General features: G+C 44.1%; 1 protein-coding gene across 2 annotated transcripts; it reads left to right on the forward strand.

Moving 5' to 3' along the window:
• Positions 1 to 419: 419 nt before the first annotated feature.
• Positions 420 to 15,187, forward strand: LOC112218277 (apoptosis inhibitor 5). Of its 2 annotated transcripts, none has more exons than XM_024378933.2 (14): positions 420 to 734; positions 1,580 to 1,741; positions 1,952 to 2,045; positions 2,734 to 2,799; positions 3,198 to 3,349; positions 3,778 to 3,984; positions 4,507 to 4,611; positions 4,733 to 4,822; positions 5,232 to 5,416; positions 7,293 to 7,386; positions 7,568 to 7,624; positions 7,733 to 7,812; positions 8,244 to 8,389; positions 14,625 to 15,187. In XM_024378933.2, exons 1-14 carry the CDS (start codon positions 660 to 662, stop codon positions 14,693 to 14,695), a joined length of 1,584 nt encoding a protein of 527 aa, XP_024234701.1. In that variant the 5' UTR covers positions 420 to 659; the 3' UTR covers positions 14,696 to 15,187. The 2 variants fall into 2 exon arrangements, with proteins under 2 accessions (XP_024234701.1, XP_024234702.1); XM_024378934.2 differs by having other exon boundaries at positions 8,244 to 8,353.
• The last annotated feature ends 4,510 nt before the right edge of the window (positions 15,188 to 19,697 follow it).

The following is a 19,697-nucleotide window of genomic DNA, read 5'->3' on the forward strand; positions in this document are numbered from 1 at the left end:
CCTAGACCCACTGTTCCTAGACCAGTTAACCCACTGTCCCTAGACCAGTTAACCCACTGTCCCTAGACCAGTTAACCCACTGTCCCTAGACCAGTTAACCCACTGTTCCTAGACCAGTTAACCCACTGTTCCTAGACCAGTTAACCCACTGTTCCTAGACCAGTTAACCCACTGTTCCTAGGCCGTCATTGTAAATAAGAATTTCTTCTTAACTGACTTGCCTGATTAATAAAATAAAAAGGAGCTGTGCCAATAAATAAATATGTAAATGAACGGGCCAGTATCCCTACTTTATGTATAGGATATGTGTTTTCCATCACTGCTTTCAAATTGATTACTTCACCCGGCACTCGTAAAAAGAAAACAACAGTATTTTAAGGAATATGATGAACATTGCAGAACGTTGATGTTGTTTGAAGCGGGCCCATGCGCATTAACGCTCTTCCTGATGATGTTCATTTTGGAAGCAAAGGAACGGACAGCGGGGTTTCGTTCACAGCGAGCTTACTAGAAATTTCCTCTCCCCATTCCCCTTTTCCGACACACCGTACTACCAGAACGTAGTGTTGTTTACGTTTGGAGAAATTCTGTACGAAAGGTGACGAATTGAAAGGCCTATCTGTGGAATATCTCGACAACGAGCAGTCCGACGCACGCTGATGGCGGTCACTATCGAGGAGCTGTATCGTAACTATGGGATCCTTGCCGATGCTAAACCAGAGGACCTCGGCCAGGTAAGCATCAGATGACTGGCTAGCTAATTGAAATATCTTCCAGAATTAGGTACCTTTTCATATCCGGTATATCAGCAGTGGAAGGTAAATGTGAAAGTTAGGCCAACGTATTGGCTACATAGCCCGCATTGTCTGGATATGCTAACTAGCGTTAGCTTGCTAACTAGCTAAAAGGGGCCTAGCTAGCTTGGTAACGTTAGCTAACGTTAATCCTGCTTCATTTCAGTTAACGTTTCCCGGCGTTGTTAGTTTAGCTTATCAGCTATCTCGGCCATGGAGTAGTTAGTTCTGTGCGAACAACTTTAACGACGGTTTTAGGTGGTAGCTAACTGAGTACTGTAGCTGGCCAATATGGTTAAATAAAGGTAAAATAAAATATGAGTTGATTCCCACGCACAGCTGCTGCCGAAAACGTACTTATGCCATGACTCTGGCCACTTGTCAGGTTAGTAAGATTTACAATGTAAAACTCAAAGGCTAACTGGCTCAGGAGGCAGCTGACGGCATATAATAATTGCCGGAGCGAATGGCATGGCCTCAAACGCATGGAAACCATGTGTTTTCGATGTATTTGATACCATTCCGCTCCAGCCATTACCACGAGTTCGTCCCTCTCAATTAGATGCCGCCAACATCCAGCGCTAGTTACTACTGCTGGCAACTAGCTAACTATTATGCCAATGGCGTCAAAGATTGCATACTTCTTTGGCAGAACTCTGTTTTCTAGTCCTCTACTGAACACTTTTGACCAAATCACTGGAAGCTTTTGAAATTCATGCTGTACAGTGTTGTCATGTATTACAAGCGTGTGTGAATGTAGCAATTTGTTTCCATCTCTTCTCTAGCACAAATATGCCTATCAGGTGATCCTTGATGGCGTGAAAGGGGGTCCCAAGGAGAAGCGCTTGGCTGCACAGTTCATTCCCAAATTCTTCAGCAGTTTCCCAGAGCTGGCAGATGCGGCAATCAATGCTCAGCTTGACCTTTGTGAGGATGAAGATGTCTCGGTAAGGATTTTATCAGTGGGACTATCATTTCCATTTGGAAAATACCATTGTGCACAATGGAGTTGACAAAACATAACATGCATATACCACTATACACACTTGAATCATAAACAAAGTTAGATTTGAGAAATCAATCGATGTAGAAGTGCCTGGTCGGAGTAGTCACACTATTTTTTACCTGTTCGTTTTTCTTCTTCCTTCCTCCTGTAGATTCGGAGGCAGGCCATCAAAGAGCTCCCCCGTTTCGCAGCCGGGGAGAACATCGTCAGGGTAGCAGATATCCTGACCCAGCTTCTCCAGACCGGTACAGTACTCTTGAGCTAACCCACCTAGACTACTAATTATTGTACGTTTCCCGGGAAAGACGCTGCGTTCCGTATTGCTGCCTTTCTCAGGTTGGCGTTCAAATGACACATTCCATTATCTAATAGTCTCACACCCGTAGGCGCAGGCCAATGGAATGGAGAAACCACAACTTCCTTGGTATTTCACTCTGCCTGTCATTTGAACCCAAAGTTGTTACAAGCGGAAATTTGGTTACACCCAACTTGGCCAGCTCACAGAAAAAAGTCCTATCCTCAGCAATATAACAGGACATGCTTCACATTCTCTACCTCTCCACATTCCTCACACTTCCCACCTGGGTGTTTCCCCACAAGCAATAACACACTTCCCAATCCACAATGGCCCAACCTCAGCCTTCACAACAGAACCCCATCCCCCTGTTACTCCACAAATGCCTACTGACCTTCCTCGCAGACTTCTGGATAGAGAGTCACTGCCTCCCTCTCTCCCACTCACGTTGCCACTCCTGGGTCAACCCCTCTGCTTTGATGCTCCTACATTCCATCCCCCTAATGGGACATTATATATGCTATGGTGGGAGTGGACATTATGTATGCTACGGTGTAGTTTGTGTCAATAGAAGATATGTGCTCTCTGTGATAGTGATGGACCAATTGTTATACTCTCTTCTACGTTGGTGCTTACAGATGATTCGGCCGAATTCAGTCAAGTGAACACAGCGCTGGTCTCGATCTTCAAGATGGACGCAAAGGGTAAGCGTCTCTTTTCTCTCATGCTTGAATTGGCTTTCAATTGTGAGAAGACAACTTCACGAGTGAACAGGCAGGATAATGTGGCTCATTTTCATGTATTCGTGCAAGACTCTACGAAGAAACCTGTTTTTCAGATGTTTTCATACCTGATGCTGGCTTTACTCCACGTGATCTGTTGTGTAGAACCTCGCATAACGCTTTAAGAGATTTGGCAGGCCTCAATCCCAAATGAAGGGGGAAAATGGGCGTTGGATTAGAGTTAGAAGATGTAGTTTGTTGATGTGAGCATAACATGCTTCTTATTCCCCCTTTGGCTCAAGAGCCCCCTCCCAAGGCACAAGTTCTGTATAGCCTCTAAGTACTTTGTCTAGCCAACCTGTATCTCCGCTTTGCCTCAGCTACCCTGCGAGGCCTCTTCTCTCAGATCCTGCAGGGGGAGGACATAGTGAGGGAGAGGGCCATCAAGTTCCTCTCCATCAAGCTGAAGACACTGCCTGAGGACACCATGACCAAGGAGGTGGAGGACTATGTGTTCACCGAGACAAAGAAGGTCTGTTTTATATCTTTCTGCTTTTGTACAGCTATCAAAGTGAATCACCTGGAGAGATAGACTCCATTCTGGGGGCTGGTTAGAAGAGCACTTTGTGAAAGGGCTGAAGTAGGATGAAGTAGAATGTGTTTTTATTACTATTATTGGCCAACTGAATACAAGATCTCCATAGGAAGGATCTGTAATCTAGTTGTGTGTTGGATGTATTTGTAACTGGTCAGCCTAACATTGACTCCTTGATCATGTTCATTAGGGCACAACGTAGCAAATGTCTTGCAAGCGAGAATTACTTTCTTATTGGATGATTCCATATAGTCCCTCCCTGTTTTAGTTGTTTTTGCATTGTGCCCACTGAACTTCTCAGCCCTCTGTCCCACGTTGACCTCTGATGCACATTGACCTCTGAACCCTTCCCCCTCCAACCCCAGGTGCTGGAGGATGTGACAGGGGAGGAGTTTGTGCTGCTGATGCGCATCCTGATGGCGCTGAAGGGCCTGCAGACGGTGAACGGGCGGCAGCAGCTGGTGGAGCTGGTGGTGGAGCAGGCCTTCCTGGAGCAGGCGCTGAACCCCGCCGACCCCGACACCGTGGACCGCTTGCTGCAGTGCACGCGCCAGGCCCTGCCCCTCTTCTCCGTGAGTGATGCATACACAAGCTGACGGGTCAGGCCAGTGATCCGTACACTCCCAACACACACGCATTATAACACACGTGCCAGGCCCCGCCTGTCTTTTCTGTGTGTGTTATAACACACACAGGCCAAGTCATAATAATATACTTCACTTAGGGACTTATAGAGAGTGCATACAATTTTTGTGTGTGCCCCCTGTGGGACTTGAACCCACAACCTTGGCATTGCTAGCTCCACACTTTTACCAACTGAGAACTGCTATCTCACACTCACCACACACACACGTTATCACCAAACACACGTACTGTCAATTGTTTTCCAATATCTAATTACTCTCGTAATGAGAACGCTGCGTTTCAGTGTTTGTTTGTGCCGTTACCTCCCATTGTTACTTCATTCCTATTTCTGCATGTTTGTTGGTCGAGGTTCTGAACTGATTTGACCAACCCACATCAAGTAGACAATCCCCACCTACCTCTTAGAACTCGTTTTCTTCTGAGACTTCAACTTTTTTTTACCCTTCCAGAAAAATGTCCATTCTTCCCGCTTTGTGACCTACTTCTGTGACCACGTCCTGCCCAACCTCAGTACCCTGACAAGTCCCGTGGCAGAGCTGGACATTCAGCAGGAGGTCAGTTACCGCCCTCCCCTGTACCGACCACACAGTGTTCAGGCAACTAGTCCTCCATGTTGGCTCCAACATACCAGGATAATAGCATTGACATGTGTTGTGTGTGTGTGTGTGTGTGTAGGTGCTAAAGCTGCTTGCTGAGATGAGTCTGTTCTGTGGGGACATGGAGAAGGTGGAGGCCAACCTACTCATGCTGTTTGAAAAGCTGCTGGTAAGTAACAGTGTAGCTCAGCCTTCTAAGGGACTTCAATGTGCTTTCACCATACTGCATACCCCTCTAGTACCTTCAGATGTGTCACTATTGAGGGTTAGTGGTTAGGAGTTGACCAGGACACGTTAATCTGGTTTGTTTAGACTGGTAAAGGCTAGTGGCCAAAACGGACCGTGCCAACGACCGCTGAAAGCAACCAGTGGCCGTCCTATCGCCTCTTAGCACAGAACATTGGGTGTCATTTTCTTTTTTGTTTACTGAAGATCCTACATGTTGAATCGCCACCGTTCGTCAACACCCACGAGGTGCTCTGGTGTGCCCGGCCAATGTTTGCTGTGGTCCGTGTTTTCCTTGACTGGTCTTGGCTGGTGTAAGACGAACTGATCAACCCCTTCCTCCCTGTGTCTAGGAGTTCATGCCGCTTCCCCCAGAGGCGGAGGGTGAGAACGGCGAGAACACGATGAGCGAGGAACCCAAGCTGCAGTTCAGCTATGTGGAGTGTCTTCTCTTCAGCTTCCACCAGCTGGGCAAGAAGCTGCCCGACTTCCTCATCGACAAGATAAATGCAGAGCGCCTCAAAGACTTCAAGATCAGGTAGAATGAGGCTACAGATCATCAGTGCTTATCGTGCTGTCTGCCTGGCTGAATCTGCAACATATTTACAGCCAATTCTGTCGTAAAAGTTATTTTACTGAAATCCTTCATTTGTTTAGGAGAAACATTCCCTCAACCCTTGCTCTCTTTACGTGATGCATGTACGCATCGCATGCCCGGGACTAGTATTACTCGTAGAGAGGGTTAGTTATGTAATTTACTCCAGAATGACCGTCGTTCCAGAAGGACGATTTGGACGGGATTATTTTTTTCTCCAAACTGCCCCCTGTAATTATACATTTTTTTCCCAATAAATTGACTTCTGACTGAAGCCTGGAGGTTTTTATTTTAGGCGTGACAATAGTATATCAACATGTCTGTGTGGTAGGGTCACACTGATAACTCGAGCTTGGTTCCCAAGTTTCTAAACCTTTCTTTCCTATAGTGTCGCCGTAATGTTTGAGTCAAGGAAGTGTGATCATAATCGTTAAGATATTTTAGCGATCCGCAGTTCGTCCTAAATACACCCCCCCACCAGCTTTCAGATGTGCGCTGAACAGTGCAGTTGCACTTGAGATGCATTTTAACGCTATGGATGAGAGTTATCATTTCCAATCGTTTGGGTCAGTTGTATGCTGCTTTACAATCTATTAACAGCAAGGGTTGCATTAAATAGGGTCAGTATAACATGTTTTTTTAATCAATAATACCTTTCAGGCGGTTCTAACAAAAGTGTAAAGTCTTTATTACAGCAAAGCAAATATAAAAAACAATTGTTTAGTTCACATGTTGCGCGAGGCTTGGTGGTCACGGAATCAGTAGGCTATTAAACAAACACTCAAACAGGCAACAGATGCAGGATCTGTCTTCTTTCTGTAGACATATTGATGATTTACGAAGCCCGGCCCGTTTAACAGTTAGGCTATTAATTATAGACCTAGTTACGTTGGTTTCCTCTCTCTTCACTTAGGCAAGGGCTGTTTTCTCACCTCATTCTGCTGCTTCCTCCGTGGCATTGTGCTCAACACCAATATGCTGGTTTAACTTTTCTGTTATGCACGTAGCAAAATAGTCTAGGAAAAGGTGGCAATTCAGCAGCACACTGATGTTATTCAGGACCCACGGACAGCGACCGCAGCCCAACGAGGGAGAAAGCGCATTTGTTAAATAGAATTTTGATGAGTGTTGCACCATTGTTCTTATGTAATATAACTATATACAATTTTCAGTAGCACACGTCTTAGCCTCCACAGTGGATCTGTCCACTCAGACAGGTGTCTTATACGCCATGCGATTTAAATGTATTTATAGATTATAAAAATGTTTTTGCTACCGCTCGACTGAAGAAATCTCGGCCGACCAACAGCCTGTCAACTAAATGGGGTCAGCCATACAGTAAAGTGACTGTGTTTCTTGGCAATTTAACTTTTTGTTCACAAGCTGCTGTTTTTCAACATTGGCTTGATTCTGCTGCTTCAACTGATGACGAATAGACGCCCTAGCCTATTCAGATCCCAAATATCAGCCACGGTAACCTCCAGCCCTTCAAGGAGTAGCTCAACGGTTTCTCTATTTTGACTAAAACTCGGTCACAAAAAATGAAATGAAATTGAGCAATATTCCGCATTACTTCTTAGTAATACGTTTCTTGTTTTAGAAACATTACAAAGCATGATCACGTGTTTTTATGTAAATATGGGGGTAAAATATTTTGGCTGGTAATTGTATTTAATCTACCTGCCACAGTGTCTGGTGGACCACAAAGTACATTTTAGGCCCTGGTCTCCACTGTAGAGTCTGGATGCCAGTAATATTAGTCATCTTGTTTCTTTTTTCAGTCACTTTAACCCTACTTCGTCTTCTCTCCCACCTTCAGGTTACAGTACTTTGCCAGGGGGCTGCAGGTATACATTCGCCAGCTGCGAGTAGCCCTTCAAGGCAAGACGGGAGATGCACTGAAGACCGACGAGGTATGTATCGTCTCACCGGCTGTTTTGGCTCTCTGAACGAGAACTTGCCATGTTTCCTCTTGACGGTATCTCATGAGCCGCAAAGAATCACGCAGATTCAATCAGGAGGTCTCTGTAGACCTTGTTATAACCGTGCGTTCCTTCTGTTCTAGTGTAATAGTTGTGTTGTCGTCCCTCTTAGAACAAGATCAAAGTGGTGGCTCTGAAGATCACTAACAACATCAACGTTCTGATCAAGGTGAGACGTTCATATTCGAGGTGTTAAAACACTGGGTTCCGACCCTATGCAGCTAGTTGCGTCTCTTACATTCTCATTAATTAATTAATGAATCCCCTTTCTCTGCAGGATCTCTTTCACAACCCGCCGTCGTACAAGAGCACGGTCACGCTGTCCTGGAGGCCTGTCCAGAAGGCTGAGGCTGTCGCGTAAGCCTCTCTCATGTTGTCACGGGTTATCTGGTGACCGAGGAGAACACCTGCTTTCTGATGGAGTGTTATTAACCTTACACTCTAAAATCCAGAATGTTCAGACCTCAAAAGTAGTCTTGAGTTCACATCCCAGACCATCTTATGTAAATCCATCTCTTTTCCGCAATCTAAAAGAAATGAAAGTTATGAGTACCATGTAGTGTCCAGATTTTGTGGATGGTGTGGGGAATCATCTGACAAGAGTTGATGTTTGAGTACAATGTCCGTTTTAATGTTAATTCATGGTTGAACTGACCCGCCCACATCAATGTAAGGAAACTACCAACTTCTCAGTACAAGCACCTAGTCAGACAAGACTGCAAACAGTAGTGTTAGCGTTATAACCCCCAACTGACCTCTGTGACCTTTACCCTTTGTGCCCATCACAGTCTGAAGCGCCCATCCGGGGAGGAGATGGGCACGGGCAGTACCATGAAAAAGCTTCTGTCCCCCCCGCTGCCCCGAAGGAACGCGCGACAGATATACAACCCCCCCAGCGGCAAGTACAGCGCCGCCATTGGCAACTTCACCAACGGTGAGGGTGGCACTTGGGTAGCATGTTAAACAGTAGAACGTTGCACGGACGTTGTATCTGGGTTGTCTCGTTTGGTATCACCTACCTTAGTCGACTGCACTTGGTGTAACTTAATCACTCTGGGTATGAGAGTCATTTACTGAACTATAAACATGTTTGGTGCCTACTTTTTCTATCCATTGTGTGTGTGTGTGGTGGATATTGTTCACTTCCACCTTACATTGTGCCTAGGGTTGCAAAGGGAGGGTATATTACTGGAAACTTTCAAAGTTGACCAGTAAATGACTAGAATTTTGGTGACTTTAGAGTTTCTTTTAAGTTTACCAGAGGACATATAGTGGCCTTTTGGAGAACTCCAATGATCACAGATGTCTAATTATCTCTGGCCCTCTGTGTGCGCCGTATCACATGGAAAACACATGGAAAACACATGGAAAACACATGGAAAACATATCAAATAAGGTGATTTTTAGAATGACGATAGAATGGCGTAGCTGTAAAACGTTCTATTTTACTGAAGTGTTGCAGATTTCATTGAAAATAATGCCGTTGTTGATGAGATGCTTTTTTTTCTCCATTGAATTAGGCAATGTTCTCTTGAACCATGTGATTTATCCACATGAAACTCATAAACAACACGGATACAGATGGAAAACGTTTTTTAAATGAATGCTACATATGGTGTTCGGTTCGAATCAGAGTAAGGACTCGACGGACACTATGAAAGCTTAAACTAAGTTTATTCACCCCAAAGGGTTGAACAGCTGAACAGACAGACACATTTCCATTAGTGGTGTATGTATGCACTCACCCACCCACCCCAAGTTGGGGTGGAGTCTCCTCCTCTCTAAACACCACATCTCTGTTGCTCGGCAGGAAGTTAAGTAAAGCGGGTAATAAACTGTTCCTTCTCCCTTAACGTGACCTGACCTCAACCCCCTTCATCACTAATCCATGACTCTCTCCCCTTATCATTGCCTGCCACATGTGATTGCTTTCCCTGTACTCAGCACATTCCAAGCTTAATTGCATACACCATGTACCATCCTCCTACAGATAACCATTAACCAATAAGAATTTGTTCTTAACTGACTTGCCTAGTTAAATAAAGGTAAAAATAAAACATCTGGTATAGACACTCTATACCAGTGGTTCCCAAACTTTTTATAGTCCCGTGCCACTTCAAACATTCAACCTTCCTGCTGCGTACCCCCTATAGCACCGGGGTCAGCGCACTCTCAAATGTTGTTTTTTGCCATCATTGTAAGCCTACCACACACACTAAATGATACATTTATTAAACATAAGAATGTGAGTTTTTGTCACAACCCGGCTCGTGGGAAGTGACAAAGAGCTCTTATAGGACCAGTGCACAAATAATAATATAATAATAATCAATAATTTTGTTCTTTATTTAGCCATATTACATATAAAACTTTATTTGTTCATCAAATTGTGAATAACTCACCACAGGTTAATGATAAGGGTGTGCTTGAAAGGATGCACATAACTCTGCAATGTTGGGTTGTATTGGAGAGAGTCTGCCATTTTCCACACACAATCTGTGCCTGTATTACATTTTCATGCTAGGTAGGGCCGAGAATCCACTCTCACAGGTACATGGTTGCAAAGGGCATCCGTGTCTTAATCCTGCCTTGGCAAATCGCGCTGTTATCTGAGCATTTGGCATACCCCAGTTCGGGAATAGCTGCTCTAGCCCATAGCACTCAATATTTCCATAGCACTCAATATTTCAATAGGATACCTGATAATGAATCCTATTCCAAGTTTTAGGAGTCAGAACCCATCAATAAGTTATTCAAGTATAAATCACCCAAGTTACCGCTCTATTTCTTATTGGATTTAGTAGTTCCAAATTTAAGATTTAGAGTTCCAAAACTAGCCATTATTGGCAGAGATTTCAGGTTACACATCCCTCCCATTAGGTCCCTCAAGCAGACCACTCCCAGACAGAGAGGTGATTGGATTATCTGGCCTGGATTTAGCCCGGTGGGAGGAGTTTGCACCATGTTAAGTGATAGCATTTGTTTTGGAACGGAGCCAGGTGCTCCATTCAAAGGCACCAGTAAAGCTGTCTCAACAAGTGACGTGGACGAGATTGAGCACGTGGTGTAATGAGTAGGATTCGCATGCAAAAGTGATTGCCTTTGATCGACGGCCTTCCCAATTAAAACTAGTTTGAAAATTCAAACATGTATTTTATGGAGAAGAGCTGTGCAGTACCATTCAAACGTTTGGACACGCCTACTCCAGGGTTTTTATTTATTTGACTTTTTTCTACATTGTAGAATAATAGTGAAGACATCAAAACTATGAAATAACACCCATGGACTCATGTAGTAACCAAAAAAGTGTGAAACAAATCAAAATATATTTTATATTTGAGATTATTAGTAGCCACCCTTTGCCTTGATGACAGCTTTGCACAGTCTTGGCATTCTCTCAACCAGCTTCATGAGGTAGTCACCTGGAATGCATTTCAATTAACAGGTGTGTCAAGTTATTTTGTGGAATTTCTTTCCTCAATGTGTTTGAGCCAATCAGTTCTGGTGGTATACAGAAGATGGCCCTATTTGGTAAAAGACCAAGTCCATATTATGGCAAGAACAGCTCAAATAAGCAAAGAGAAATGACAATCCATCATTACTTTAAGACATGAAGGTCAGTCAATCCGGAACATTTCAAGAACTTTAGACGTGCACTCTCAAACCAAGCTCTATGATGAAACTGGCTCTCATGAGGACCGCCACAGGAAAAGAAAAACCCTGAGTTACAGTGCCTTGCGAAAGTATTCGGCCCCCTTGAACTTTGCGACCTTTTGCCACATTTCAGGCTTCAAACATAAAGATATAAAACTATTTTTTTGTGAAGAATTAACAACAAGTGGGACACATTCATGAAGTGGAACGACATTTATTGGATATTTCAAACTTTTTTAACAAATCAAAAACTGAAAAATTGGGCCTGCAAAATTATTCAGCCCCTTTTACTTTCAGTACAGCAAACTCTCTCCAGAAGTTCAGTGAGGATCTCTGAATGATCCAATGTTGACCTAAATGACTAATGATGATAAATACAATCCACCTGTGTGTAATCAAGTCTCCGTATAAATGCACCTGCACTGTGATAGTCTCAGAGGTCCGTTAAAAGCGCAGAGAGCATCATGAAGAACAAGGAACACACCAGGCAGGTCCGAGATACTGTTGTGAAGAAGTTTAAAGCCGGATTTGGATACAAAAAGATTTCCCAAGCTTTAAACATCCCAAGGAGCACTGTGCAAGCGATACTATTGAAATGGAAGGAGTATCAGACCACTGCAAATCTACCAAGACCTGGCCGTCCCTCTAAACTTTCAGCTCATACAAGGAGAAGACTGATCAGAGATGCAGCCAAGAGGCCCATGATCACTCTGGATGAACTGCAGAGATCTACAGCTGAGGTGGGAGACTCTGTCCATAGGACAACAATCAGTCGTATATTGCACAAATCTGGCCTTTATGGAAGAGTGGCAAGAAGAAAGCCATTTCTTAAAGATATCCATAAAAAGTGTCGTTTAAAGTTTGCCACAAGCCACCTGGGAGACACACCAAACATGTGGAAGAAGGTGCTCTGGTCAGATGAAACCAAAATTGAACTTTTTGGCAACAATGCAAAATGTTATGTTTGGCGTAAAAGCAACACAGCTCATCACCCTGAACACACCATCCCCACTGTCAAACATGGTGGTGGCAGCATCATGGTTTGGGCCTGCTTTTCTTCAGCAGGGACAGGGAAGATGGTTAAAATTGATGGGAAGATGGATGGAGCCAAATCCAGGACCATTCTGGAAGAAAACCTGATGGAGTCTGCAAAAGACCTGAGACTGGGACGGAGATTTGTCTTCCAACAAGACAATAATCCAAAACATAAAGCAAAATCTACAATGGAATGGTTCAAAAAGAAACATATCCAGGTGTTAGAATGGCCAAGTCAAAGTCCAGACCTGAATCCAATCGAGAATCTGTGGAAAGAACTGAAAACTGCTGTTCACAAATGCTCTCCATCCAACCTCACTGAGCTCGAGCTGTTTTGCAAGGAGGAATGGGAAAAAATTTCAGTCTCTTGATGTGCAAAACTGATAGATATACCCCAAGCGACTTACAGCTGTAATCGCAGCAAAAGGTGGCGCTACAAAGTATTAACTTAAGGGGGCTGAATAATTTTGCACGCCCAATTTTTCAGTTTTTGATTTGTTAAAAAAGTTTGAAATATCCAATAAATGTCGTTCCACTTCATGATTGTATCCCACTTGTTGTTGATTCTTCACAAAAAAATACAGTTTTATATCTTTATGTTTGAAGCCTGAAATGTGGCAAAAGGTCGCAAAGTTCAAGGGGGCCGAATACTTTCGCAAGGCACTGTAGCTCTGCTGCAGAGGATAAGTTCATTTGGAGTTACCTGACTCAGGAATTGCAGCCCAAATAAATGCTTCACAGAGTTCAAGTAACAGACACATATCAACTGTTAATAGGAGACTGTGAATCAGGCCTTCATTGTCGAATTGCTGCATAGAAACCACTACTAAAGGACACCAATAAGAAGGAAATACTTGCTTGGGCCAAGAAACACGAGTAATGGACATTAGACTGGTGGAAATCTCTCCTTTGGTTTGAGTCCAATTTTGATATATTTAGTTCCAACCGATGTGTCTTTGTGAGACGCAGGGGTAGTGAAGCATGTTCCCTTCGTGGAGGAGGTGGTGTGATGGTGTGGGGGTGCTTTGCTGGTGACACTGTCTGTGATTTATTAAGAATTCAAGTCACACTTAACCAGCATGGCTACTACAGCGATACACCATCCCGTCTGGGCTTTGTGGGACTATCATTTGTTTTTCAACAGGACAATGACCCAACACACATCCAAGCTGTGTAAGGGCTATTTTACCAAGAAGGAGAGTGCTGCGGTGCTGAATCAAATGACCTGGCCTCCACAATCCCCTGACCTCAACCCAATTGAGATGGTTTGGGATGAGTTGGACCGCGGAGTGAAGGAAAAGCAGCCAACAAGTGTCCAGCGTATGTGGGAACTCCTGCAAGACTGTTGGAAAAGCATTCCAGGTGAAGCTGGTTGAGAGAATGCCAAGAGTGTTCAAAGCTGTCAAGGCAAAGGATGGCTATTTGAAGAAACTCAAATATAAAATATATTTAACACTTTTTTTTTTTTGGTTACTGATTCCATATGTGTTATTTAATAGTTGATGTCTTCACTATTATTCTACAGTGTAGAAAATTGTAAAATAAAACAATTTAAAAAACCACTTGAATAAGTATGTGTCCAAACTTATGACTGCTAATGTATGTTTCTGGATGATCCACCATGCTGCCTTGTTGACAATATGACCGAACGGCGTAGATTCCTGTTAGATTTGAGAAGGGCGCTCCTCCCTCATGCAGCGTTTAGACTAGGGATGCAAAAAAAAAAACGTCATACCAGTCGGCATAGTAGATTAGAAAGTTGATGCCGGCAAAAGCAAGCCAGCGTGATGGTATCCGTTGCTATGGTGATTTCAGTAAACAAAACCGTGCAAATCAACATCCGGTTGAAAACGATGCTCATGAAAATGTCAAAAGTTTAAATATTTAAACTCGGGCGGGCGAGTCCCGTCTACCTTGGCAGCTGATGGCATTCACCGCCAGCCTCAACGGCATTTACCGTCGCGCTCTCATTGAAAACAATGACATCCGGTTTGCCCTCTACCTCGTACCATGAAAACGCAGCGTCACCACTTTTGCCCATTCATGTCACGACCCATAGACGGTGCACCGCACCTCAGGTTAATAGAACTCCCTCGGTCCTAGCAAAATTCTTGCTTGCGAAAAGTTATTTTTTTCTTTTTGACTAGTTGAGTGGAGAACTATTACAGTAAGGTATTTAATTGTTACCCAGAAAGGATTTGATATTGAGAAATGCCTGCGCTGTGCCATTTAGCGTCAATACATTGAGTCTGGGCGGTAGTTTTTTTCCCCCTGACCATGTAACCCAATTTATTTCTTACTTTTAATAGGCTGTTTGAGATATACCACATTGCCATTGTGTTTTCTCCCCTCAAACATGCTAAATTACTCAAACTAGGGCCCAGACTTTCCTGGCCAGGTCAAGCAGTGTGGAAAAACTCCTGGCCCTAATGAGTCCTCATACTGACCTCCTGTCTGTTGTCCTTCTGTTGTGATTCCAGAGCAGCGCGGAGGCTTCAGGGGAGGCCGGGGACGAGGCAGGGGAGGCAGGAGCCGAGGCCGAATCTACTGAGTCCACCTTCTCACATACACACTGAACTGCAGCACATCAGAATCCCTGCCGTAACTGAGGTGGTCTCCACGACCACTGCTCCTCAACTTGTGTCCACTTGTTATATTTTTCTCTGGCTCCAAACGCCTGTGGTAAAGGAAGTTTGTTTTTTTGTTTGCTGTTTTTTCCCTTCAAAGTAAATCTACTTCAAGACGACCGGGCTTCAGACTTTTCTACCTGGCGTTTCTACTCCCGACACTGTTCCCCGACGAAGCGGTTGTTCAAGTAGATCAGCGTGTTTTGTTTTTTATCGTTGTGAATGTATTTTTGTGGAACCAGAGACTGCCAAGTTGTACCTGATTTGATATTTTAGTCATGTCGGAAAATTTCTTTGTTTTACAAAATGGTGACGAATGCATTCTTTCATTTGGATTGGCCTACTCTTCCCTACTTTGTATTGATCGATAATGAAGTTTATCAGAATTTTATCATAAACTTGTATTGAAGTCTCAACACCTTGACCCTTTTGTTTGTGTAACACCTTGTTAAAATAAGACCGTTACATTGGTTTTCGATGTATTCTGACTTTCTTGTAAAACTCTATTTCCTCCACAAAATAGGTTGTGTGATGCCCAATAGTACAGATGGTTATTAATTGCACATAGGTTGTCATTCAAACCAGACATGGCAGATTGAGGACATGGGGGCGGCCATACTTGCCCCCATGAACATAAGCAACCATTTTAAAGTTTCTCCGGCTCAATGCATTTCAGCCAATTAAAATCGCAGATTTACTTGGACTTCCAATACTTGTTCATACCTCAGTCCAACTGCACGTTCACTATCACGTGTATTTGACTGACGGGTCAAATTGCTCTCTGTAAAGTGACCGAGGAAAGTAATTGACGCAGATTGTGGCAAGGGTTCGAATCGCATGTTTTTCCCTCCCCTTTGAAATGTGGATTTGCGTATGTCGTGTCAGTGTGTGGAAATAGGGACGTAGCCTACAGGAGACTAATAATACACTTAATAAGGTACTACCTCTTTCAGCCTTGGTACACAAACACTGCTGTTGCCTAATAATCATATTGCATCGGCTATATTACATGGACGGGTACTCCTAAATGTAGGATTACAATGCTTTATATGCAATCTTATAATCACCAGCTGTCACATGCGTTATGCCTCGAGGATGAGCGTCACAAAGTGCCCGGTAGTAGTATAGGTTGCACTCCCATCATCCTACAGATGGCAGTATTAATCTAACTGATCCTTTACTTTAGGTTACTATCAGAACTCCAATCAACAATATAACCATTCATTCATAGTGTCTGCGTTATAACCTGCTAATGCATATGGGACACCTCAATTCATGATGAACCCAATTGACCCCCTTAATTCCATATGTAGCCTCGGCTTCCAGGCCAGGGGAGGCGAAAGCATGGTGGAGCCTACCCATAAGGTGATTATGCCCTCTCCTGGCGAGACTGTAGGCTAGTAGTAGCCTACTTTATGGGGTTTCATCCACTTCGTCACATGCGTTTTCGAATTGAGCAGTGTTCGTTATTTTTTCCTCAAGAAAAAAAAGCTTGAGAGGGCGAGGCTCAAAAACATGGATAGTGTCCCGACTTGAAGTCGAACTAGGCATGTCAGTTCAGAACAAATTCTTATTTACAATGACGGCCTACTAGGCTACCTGCCGCCCCACTGCCTTAGCAGTGTGCGCCACCTAGAATGATAATAGTAGCCCACATTACTGCTCTTTGACAAATCCATAAGCCTCTGGGTTTAAAATGTTGTACGATTAACTTACATGTTTGGACCTCGTATTTTTCCATAAAACCACACGGATGTGTGTGAAACATTCAAAATTGTGGGATTTTGTCATGTAGGCAGAAAACATGAACATATCTAACGTTTGAGTAGCTAGTAGCCAAGGCAGGTGTCTCATGACATGCGGCACTTTGGGGTGGACGCCCACCTGTCTCAATGTGAGAAGACTTGAAAGACAAGATGGCGGTGTACACATTGAGCAAGAAATGTATTTTAGTAAAGGAGCATTTTCTAAATTCAAAGGGACCTTCAACTAGACAGACATTTTATGAGGATATTTTTCCACGAATCGAGGACAGTATCGCTAAGGTTAGTCAAAGATTGTGTTACACCAAACACTACCTAACCTGGAATTCCCAGTAATGGTTACCAAACATGGTTACACCAGATGGGATCTAGCTAACCTCCAAGTTCCTGGTATTTGCACCATTTCGGGAAAACATGTTTGGTATGTACTGTTGTAAAATGTAGCAACACATTTTTTTCAACCAACTGAACACCCTTTATTTTATTCAGATGAGCTTCACTTGCTAGGATTCATTTAGTGAATGAGTGAACCAAATTACTTTGCTGTCAACGGAGGATGAAAGGATCATGACCACTGTTTGCTGTAGATCTGAGAAGATTGAACAGATACCTTTTTTTTTTACATATCAAATTGGTAGTTACAGTCTTGTCCCATCACTGCAGCTACACTACGGACTCGGGAGAGGGGAAGGTCTGAGCCATGTGTCCTCTGAAACACGACTCTGCCAAGCCACACTGCTCGCTTAACCCCGTTAGCCAGCCGCACCAAAGGATCGGAGGAAACACGGTCCAGCTGGCGACCGAAGTCAGCTTGCAGGTGCCCGGTCTGCTACAAGGCGTCGCTAGAGCTCGATGAGACAAGGAAACCCTGACTGGTCAAACCCTTCCCTAACCCGGATGACACTGGGCCAATTGTGCGACGCCTCATGAGTTTCCAAACCGTGTCTTGTGATCCCTCAAACACCACAATTCAGTGCCTTAGACCTCTGCCACTCAGGAGCAAATAGACAATATTATGGTGATTCTTCATCCTGCCTTCAAATTCACTGTGTGGAAATATTGCTTCCACCTAACCAATCCTCAGGTCTACAGCAAACGGTGGAATTTTGCAGTTATGAGGTGAAATTGTCCCTTACATCATAGCACCACGGTGAGGAATGGGTCTAAGTATAGTTTGTTACGCATGCCTCTAGGAAGAGGGAACGCAACACCCCGCTACAACTCAACTCCCCATGGTGTGAGAGAGGTATGGGACTGTAGGTGCGAGTAAGGATGACAAAAGGCAGAGAATTTACTGTTTGCTAGGAATGTATTCCTTCATACAGTAAAATGGAGAAAGGGGGCTGGACAGAACCAAAGCAAAGAAAGTAAATGTCAAAGCCCCCTCTCCTATCTTACCTGCCTACTCACTACTTAACACCACCTGGTGCGCTAACCAAAATACAGGGGGTGGTCCGCCCAGGTCTTACCTAGTGTGCCTAGACAGTGAATATACTACGGGTATATGTATGCCCGCGGACTTCTCGCCTAAGCACTCCCTAGGTCCCTTCCCCCCTGGGAACAAATGAAACAGAATATTAAACCATTTAAAAAAAGAGAAACACGGGATATCAAATAAGCGCCATCTGACTGAGCAACAAACTAACACAGAACATACCAAAGCTGCTCCCAGCAACAACTAACCCAGTTTTAACCAAATCTCTCAGCAACAACCAACATGATATAGTCATCAGCCTCCTCTCTCTCAGCAATCATCTCCTTTCTGAGCAACAGAACACTGGTTTATATAGCTTCAGTAGGATTTGGTAATTGAAGACAGCTGCGTCCTGACGAGGGGGTGGGGTCAGCTCTCCAATCATGAATGGGGCTGACCAATCAGCTGCTTGGGGAGAATTTCAGAAAGCCATTTCCTGCAACACACTCACAAATACACAAACTACAACACAGAAACTGGGGAACGTAGCACGCCCACCACAACAAATGCAAACATAGTTTGCAATAACAAAAACCACAGAGATGAATAGTATTGTTCAGTTACATTCATTTAATTTCCTACCTAAAATACACTACATGAACAAAAGTTTGTGAACACCTGCTCGTTGAATATCTCCTTTAAAAATCATGGGCACTAATATGGAGTTGGTCCCCCCTTTGCTGCTATAATAGCCTCCACTCTTCTGGGATGCTTTCCACTAGATGTTGGAACAATGCTGCGGGGACTTGCTTCCATTCAGCCACAAGAGCCTTAGTGAGGTCGGGCTCGCAGTTCATCCCAAAGGTATTTGATGGGGTTGAGGTCAGGGCTCTGTGCCGGCCAGTCAAGTTCTTACACTCCGATCTCGATAAACCATTTCTGTGCCCAGGCGCTTTGTCATGACAAGGAAGGGCCTTCCCCAAACTCTTGCCACAAAGTTGGAAGGGCGGAATCATCTAGAATGTAATTGTATACTATAGCGTTAAGATTTTCCTTCACTGGAACTAAGGGTTCTAGCCTGATCCATGAAAAACAGCCCCAGGCTGTTATTCCTCCTCCACCAAACTTTACAGTTTGCGCTATGCATTCAGGCAGGTAGCGTTCTCCTGGCATCTGTCAAACCCAGATTTGTCCATCGGACTGCCAGTTGGTGAAGTGTGATTCATCACTCTAGAAAACGCGTTTCCACTGCTCCAGTCCAATAACGATAAGCTTTACACCATTACAGACGGCGCTTGGCATTGCGCATGGCGATCTTAGGCTTGTGTGCGACTGCTCGGCCATGGAAACCCATTTCATGAAGCTCCCGACGAACAGTTATTGTGCTGACTTTGCTTCCAGAGACAGTTTGGAACTGTTGCAACCGAGGACAAACGATTTTTACACGCTACACGCTTCAGCACTCGGCGGTCCCGTTCTGTGAGCTTGTTTGGCCAACCTCTTCGCGGCTGAGCTGTTGTTGTTCCTAGACGTTTCCACTTCACAATAACAGCACTTACAGTTGACCGGGGCAGCTTTAGCAGGGCAGACATTTGACGAACTGACTTGTTGCAAAGGTGGTATCCTATGATGGTGCCACATTGAAAGTCCCTGAGCTCTAAAGTAATTTCAAGAATTTCAATAAGCATTTCTCTACGGCAGGCCATGCTTTCCTCCTGGCTACCCCAACCCCGGCCAACAGCTCCGCAC

This window comes from Oncorhynchus tshawytscha, linkage group LG19 (genome assembly GCF_018296145.1).
Source record: "Oncorhynchus tshawytscha isolate Ot180627B linkage group LG19, Otsh_v2.0, whole genome shotgun sequence".
Taxonomy (NCBI): domain Eukaryota; kingdom Metazoa; phylum Chordata; class Actinopteri; order Salmoniformes; family Salmonidae; genus Oncorhynchus; species Oncorhynchus tshawytscha.

Bases quoted from the DNA above. Each gene is read 5' to 3' on its own strand.
- LOC112218277 (XM_024378933.2), top strand. From the start codon at position 660: ATGGCGGTCACTATCGAGGAGCTGTATCGTAACTATGGGATCCTTGCC. The intron at 735-1,579 runs GTAAGCATCAGA...TCTCTTCTCTAG, and splicing joins AACCAGAGGACCTCGGCCAG to CACAAATATGCCTATCAGGT. The intron at 7,813-8,243 runs GTAAGCCTCTCT...TGCCCATCACAG, and splicing joins CAGAAGGCTGAGGCTGTCGC to TCTGAAGCGCCCATCCGGGG.